General features: G+C 47.1%; 1 protein-coding gene across 1 annotated transcript; it reads right to left on the bottom strand.

Moving 5' to 3' along the window:
* Positions 1-1,120: 1,120 nt before the first annotated feature.
* LOC142776267 (uncharacterized) lies at positions 1,121-5,267 on the bottom strand. Its single transcript, XM_075879622.1, has 2 exons — positions 3,844-5,267; positions 1,121-2,583 (listed from the first exon to the last, which is right to left on the bottom strand). Exons 1-2 carry the CDS (start codon positions 5,125-5,127, stop codon positions 1,267-1,269), a joined length of 2,601 nt encoding a protein of 866 aa, XP_075735737.1. The 5' UTR covers positions 5,128-5,267; the 3' UTR covers positions 1,121-1,266.
* Positions 5,268-6,659: the final 1,392 nt, after the last annotated feature.

The raw sequence follows: 6,659 nt of genomic DNA, 5'->3' as shown, positions 1-6,659 counted from the left end.
TTTTTTTTGTCCAGCGCTTGATAATGCAATTATTCAGCTTCTTACGGATAACGAGGTCTATGATTTCTTCGAATGTGAATACATATCTTGACAGTCAACACTATGTTCAAACGAAAAAAAATATAGAAAAGGGACAGAAACGTTTTTTTTTTTTTGAGACCTTGGCATCTCTGTTTACTGGAGCTGATATTAAGATGTCTCTGCATACGTACCACTCGCATGTAATCGTTATATCATTCGCTCGCGATTTTTTTTCACAAATATTTGCAGAACTTGTAGCGATTCTTGTGTCTTTTATTCCTTAATGACCGCTGCGAGAATCTTGTGCCACGCCGATTGTAAAATCAACGAGTTTTCATGTTTCGCAATCAAGAAAAAAAAACAGGAGAACATTCAGGTACTAGGTATTGCAAACAAGAATGCTACCAATGTGATTTCATGAATAAGTTGTTGATGAACTGAGGTCATACTTCTTTATAATGGTCTCGCCGCTTTCATCTTAGCTCCGGGGCGTTTGCACTGCGTGCTCTGCGACCAGCTTATCTATCCGTTTTTTTGTTCTTTTTTATCCGCATGTTTAAATAAATGTTCAAGACTCTCTGTGGTTCTACGCGTAGTGCTTATACTGTTTTCTGATTTCCGTGGTCTTACTCTTATGAAGGGTGAATTTGAAATTGTACCCGACCTCGAAAGCTGGTTCTATGGACTTTAAAATCAATCATTATTAGAATTTACATATGGAGCCAATTTACCGGTGTATTTTTGACACGACCAGTTACTATGCATTAGAAATGTCTTTCGAAAATAATTTCGATGAACGTTACTGTAGAGTGGTTGCTAAAATTACCCTTAGGCCCTCATTTATGTGATGCGTAAAATAGTGTGCACATTGTCCTAGGGGTGTTAATGTCCACTAATTTTATGTGTATAAAAATGTGTAAAACATTAGTCACAAATTTGCCGTGAACATAAATATCTTCTTACCTCTTTCATTTCTCTCTTGGTTGTGCGAAATTGGTTCATGTATAACTCGCTTTTCTTGTCCTCTGTCTTGTCTTTATACACGTGTTACGTTCTACCGGCCATAGGCCGGCCGCGGTGACAAGGAAATCAGTCGATGTGGCAGTGCAAACCAACAAGCCTTTATTTCGAGCTCGGAAATATATATAGGAAAGCAAGAGGAGAGAAAGAAGGAAAGTTTTACAATGACGCATGCGCCGAGGGGCGTCATTTGGCCGGACTTGTTATCTGCAGCATTCCTTCCCCCTAGGAGCCGTAGCGTTCCACGGGCTTTCCGATTCTTGTGGACCGACGTAACTCGGGGACAGGGCTTTCGGAAAGGTCATCCGCTTCGCATTTCGGAGCATCCTGGGTGGTTCGGTGTTGTCCCTCGGGTGGCGGTTCTTCTGGAGTCGCTGTTTCTCGGCTTGCACCTGTGTCGGATGAACGTTTTCGCACCTGGTCGACATGACGTCGAACGACGCCGTCTTCCGTTGCTACAGTGACGAGACGTGCCCCACTCGTCGATTTCACTTTGCCTGGCGTCCACTTGTCCCCAACACCGTAGTTGCGCACATAGACGGCATCTCCAGGAGCGAAGTACCAACTCGCAGACTCAGCACCTGGATTCTTCGGCAATTCGTGGTTCCTGGGAGAAAAGCAAATATCCAGTCTACTACGCAAACGGTAACCCAAAAGTAGCTCAGACGGCGAAACCCCTGAAGCTTGTGGCGAATTCCTATAGTTACAAAGAATTCTTGACAGAGCCGTTGACAGTTCTACTCCGGGCATTCTCTTCAACCCATCCTTAAGGGTTCGCACGGCGCGTTCTGCGAGCCCATTGCTTTGAGGGTGGTAAGGAGGGGTACGAATGTGCTCGATTCCATTTTTCTGCACAAATTGAGCAAATTCTGCCCCTGTAAAAGGCGTACCGTTGTCGGTAACTATGGTGCGCGGTAATCCAAAACGGCTGAACAAGGTTCGCATAGAATCCACCGTTGCATTAGCGGTTGCTCGCGATACTGGAATGGCTTCTATCCAATTGCTGTGTGCATCCACGATTACCAACAGCATTTTGTTGGAAATAGGTCCTGCGTAATCTGCGTGCAACCGCGACCACCTCTCACGCGAAATTGGCCAACTGACGCGGTTCCGTTCCGGGGGCATAGGCAAAGCTTGCACACAATTTTTGCAGTCTGAAGCGGCCCTCTGGATGTCTTGATCCAGACCGGGCCACCAAAAGCTAACCCTTGCCCTTGTCTTCATGGTGGACGCTCCCTGATGCGATTCGTGCAACAATTTCAATAGCTTCTCACGCGCCGTTCTTGGTATCACTACCCGATGGCCCCAGAATAACATGCCCTTCTCGACAGACAACTCATGTCGCCTTTTCCAGTATTCGACCATTTCTCTGCTGTCACCCGCGACGGAAGGCCATCCTTCAGTCACGTACCTACATGCTTCTTGTAAAACGGCGTCCGCTTCTGTGAGTGCTTGAAGTTCTTTGTGCGAAACCGCGGGCTCGTCCAGCTGGTCAATGAGAAGCACCATTTCCGTGAGGTTTTCCGTTTCTGCTTCCGGCTCCTGCAAGGATTGTGGTAAGCGGCTTAGGGCATCAGAGATTAACATCTGACTGCCGGGTTTACAAATAAGCTTGTATTTATACGCGCCGAGCAAAAGCGCCCATCGCTGAATGCGTGCGGCAGCCATAACAGAAGTCTGACGGTCCGGTCTCAGTAGCCCCAGCAAAGGACGGTGATCTGTTACTAACGTGAACTCCCGACCCAAGAGGTAATCGCGGAACCGTGTCACGCCAAACACTAAGGCTAAAGCTTCTCGCTCGATTTGAGAGTACTTCATTTCAGCTGAGGTGAGCGTTCGTGACCGGAACCCAATTGGCCTGTCTTCGCCATTTATACGGTGAAACAGGGTAGCACCGACACCGTAAGGGGAAGCGTCGCATTCCAGCAGCAACTCCAGCTGCGGATCAAAATACGTTAGCACTGGGGCCGAACACAAAGCGCTCTTTGCCTTCTGAAATGCCGAGTTTTCTTTCGTGTGCCAAACCCATTTTGCGCCTTTTTCAAGAAGCTTATACAAAGGTGCAAGCACAGTGGAAAGATTTGGCAGAAACTTATTGTAAAAAGTGACCATTCCTAAAAAGGATCGCAACTCAGCAACATTTCGTGGCAACGGGGCCAGTCTGATTGCGTCGACGTTCTTTTCGAGCGGATGTAGTCCCTCGGTATCAATACGATGTCCCAGATACGTCACCGACGATTCACAAAACCTGCACTTTTCTGCACGAAGCTTGATGCCGTACTCGCGGAATCGCTGCAACACTGCTTCCAGATTAGCATTTTCATTGTTGTTGCTCTCGGCTATCAGCACATCATCCAGATATGCCTGTGTCCCTGGCAGCCCTTGTAGCACCGATTCAATCTTCCGTTGGAATATCGCAGGAGCTGACGCGATGCCAAACGGCAATCTATTGTAGCAGAACAGCCCCTTCGGTGTATTTATCACTGCTAGTTTCCGCGAGTCTTCATCTAGCTCGACCTGGTTGTATGCATCGCGAAGGTCCAATATACTGAATTTCTTCCCTCCACGTAAATTTGCAAATATGTCGTCTATGACAGGCAATGGGTACTGCTCAACCTCGCACACTGGGTTTAAAGTCACCTTGAAATCACCGCATATGCGCACCGTTCCGTCCTTCTTCAAAACTGGAACAATGGGCGTCGCCCATTCGGAATGAGGAACTGGAGAGATTATGCCAGCGGATACTAATCTGTCAAGCTCCTTTGACACTTTATCGCGAAGTGCAAAAGGAATTTTTCTTGCCTTGAAAAACTTGGGGGTTGATCCGGTCTTGATATGCAGTCGGGCCGGCGGACCTTTCATGAGACCAGTGCCCTCAGTGAAAAGGTCAGCGTTTTTCTGGAGCAGCTTCGGAATGACCTCCTGGGCTTGGCTTGACCTTGAAGGCTGCGGATACACGTTGAGAACCTGGATACATTCGTCGGTTAATTTTTTCAGCAGATCCCGACCGCAAAGACTGGGCCCCTCGCAGTCTAAAACAGTTAAAGTACATTGCACTGTTGTACCTTCGTAGGAAACCGGCATTGTTATTGCGCCGAGAAGCGGAAGTCTGCCCAGATAGCATGAAAGCTGTAGTTCTGACTTCTGTAGCTGCGGCCACTGATGACAGTACGTCTCGTAGATGCTCTTAGGAATGACGCAAACAGGCGAGCCCGTATCGATGTCCATCGTTACTTGAATGCCGTTCCACGCGAATTCCTTTCTTATAGGGGGTATGAGCGAGCGCTTAGTGGTCAACGACCAAATCTGCGACGCACTGTTATCACTGTCTTCCGTTTCTGTCGCCTGTGCTGTCACTGCTAGCATTCTGCTTGTTTTGTCGTTCACCGCGCACATTCTGGCTAAATGCCCTCGCCGTGTACATTTGAAGCATCTGCGCTGGATTAGGCGACAAGCATTGGTTCTGTGACCCTGCTTTCCACAACAATTGCATTGTTGTACGCCCGCCGTCTTCGCGCGCGACTCATATTGAGCACTCAACTTGAGCAAACTCGCTTGCTCTTTGTCCGAAGTAATACCTTGCGAATCGCGTTCGGCGCTTTCTGCGGCCAGGGCAAGGGCCTCGGCTTCTTGAAGATTAAGGTCTTTCTTTGCTAGCAGCTGCTTTTGCAAATTCTTGGACCTGACTCCACACACAATACGGTCCCTTATCATTCTGTCCAGCATCGTCGAAAAGTTGCAATTCTGGGCCATCTGTCGAATTGCCACAATAAATGCATGCACAGACTCCCCTTCTTGCTGGCAGCGATGGAAGAATTTGAAACTTTCTGAAATTTCATTCGGCACTGGGTCGTAGTAGCTGTTTAACGTCTGCACAACTTCCGCGTAGGTCAGAGCATTAGGTTTCTTCGGCGCTACTTTCCCGTTCAAGATTTCAATTGTCTTTGTTCCAAGCGCGGCTACCAGCAGGGCCCTCTTCTTAGCATCGTCCTTCACATCATTAGCTTCAAAGTAAGCCTCCACCTTTACCAAGTACGCCTGCCACTTATCTTTTGCGTCTTCGAATTCCGGTAGCTGGTGTGCCATGGCTGGTGGGTTCGTTCTGCAGGCCGTCGCTTGTGGGCATATGCTGGCCTTCTTGCTGCTGTAGAATTCTCGTCGCCACTGTTACGTTCTACCGGCCATAGGCCGGCCGCGGTGACAAGGAAATCAGTCGATGTGGCAGTGCAAACCAACAAGCCTTTATTTCGAGCTCGGAAATATATATAGGAAAGCAAGAGGAGAGAAAGAAGGAAAGTTTTACAATGACGCATGCGCCGAGGGGCGTCATTTGGCCGGACTTGTTATCTGCAGCAATGTATAACTCGCTTTTCTTGTCCTCTGTCTTGTCTTTATACACGTGTAAAGTGCTAATAATAAAAAAAACATTTGATAAAAACTTGCACCTAGTTACACCGAGATCGATACACAGCGAATCTGATTGGTATCATGCTTGTTTATTGCTGTATTAAGGCACAACTTGGCTTAGGTCAGGTTGCACTTGGTTTGAACTTGGCTGAGCGAGGTTGAACATGGCCTGAACTTAGCTCTAGCGAGGTTGTAGCAAGTTAGGTCTCTATATTTGCCTTAACGTCCCCGATTCTTCACCTGCCATATTCGCCTCTGAGAAGGATTGCGATGCTCTCATGATGGCTCAACGGCTTCGCAGTAATTTGTTCGGCTAACAGCTGCTTTCTTCATTTTCAGTGGACCAGTGTTGAGTAGTGAGAATCACCCAATTTACGTTGCATACACCCGTTAATGATGATGATATTTTTGTGATACGTTATACAAAAAACAATTTTTTTAAGAGCTTCGGTATTAATAAATATGATATCTGGGGTTTTAGATCTTCAAACAATATATATAAAGATGAGAAACGCACAGTGGTGAACTCCCAAAATTTCTACATTTTGGGGTTCTTTAACGTGCACTTACGTCGTCTTCATTGTCATCATCTTCACCATCATCTCATCTTCATTTATTTTTCCTTAAGGGCCCCTGACGGGGTATTCCATAAGGGGGGGGGGTCGAACAAGGATACACAAAGGCAATTACAGACCAGATTACAGACGTCGCACAGTAAACAGGTCTCTGGAATTTCGTAAACGTAGAAATGTGACCATCACGGCAGGGGTCGAACTCGTGACCTTCGGGTCAGCTGCCGAGCTCCACAAGCCCTGCTTCCTCCCGGCCCACTCGCAGAGAGTTCCCTCCATACCAATAACCCGAGAGTCACCGGTCTTTCCCTTCGCGTTCTCGGAGTTTTTAATGCGCTTGGTATCACAGCGCCATCTGTTCGACCCCTGTCCCACTAGCCGGCCAAACGCTGGCGCCACAGTCAGCTTTACAACAATCGAATAGGTGGAGAAAAATTCTGAAAGCCCCATACGTGGATTCGTCTCATTGGTGTTCCTATTCTCCGAGACATGACTTTAATCGATTCGCAAGCGAAAGTGAGAATAAGAAAGGTAACCAGTGTACGTATTTGTGCTTATTTGACAAATACTTAACGCACTCACGCCTTGATTTCTAAATCTGAAGATCTTTATATAACAAATATTGTTAGTGTTTATAGA

The sequence above is a fragment of the Rhipicephalus microplus genome, chromosome 2 (genome assembly GCF_043290135.1).
Source record: "Rhipicephalus microplus isolate Deutch F79 chromosome 2, USDA_Rmic, whole genome shotgun sequence".
Lineage (NCBI taxonomy): Eukaryota > Metazoa > Arthropoda > Arachnida > Ixodida > Ixodidae > Rhipicephalus > Rhipicephalus microplus.
This window is presented reverse-complemented; position numbering and strand designations above follow the sequence as displayed.

Excerpts from the sequence above, each read along its gene's own strand:
- LOC142776267 (XM_075879622.1), bottom strand. The coding sequence starts at position 5,127 with ATGGCACACCAGCTACCGGAATTCGAAGACGCAAAAGATAAGTGGCAG. Across the intron at positions 2,584-3,843 it reads CAACCCCCAAGTTTTTCAAG|GAGCCGGAAGCAGAAACGGA; the intron begins GCAAGAAAAATT and ends CAATCCTTGCAG.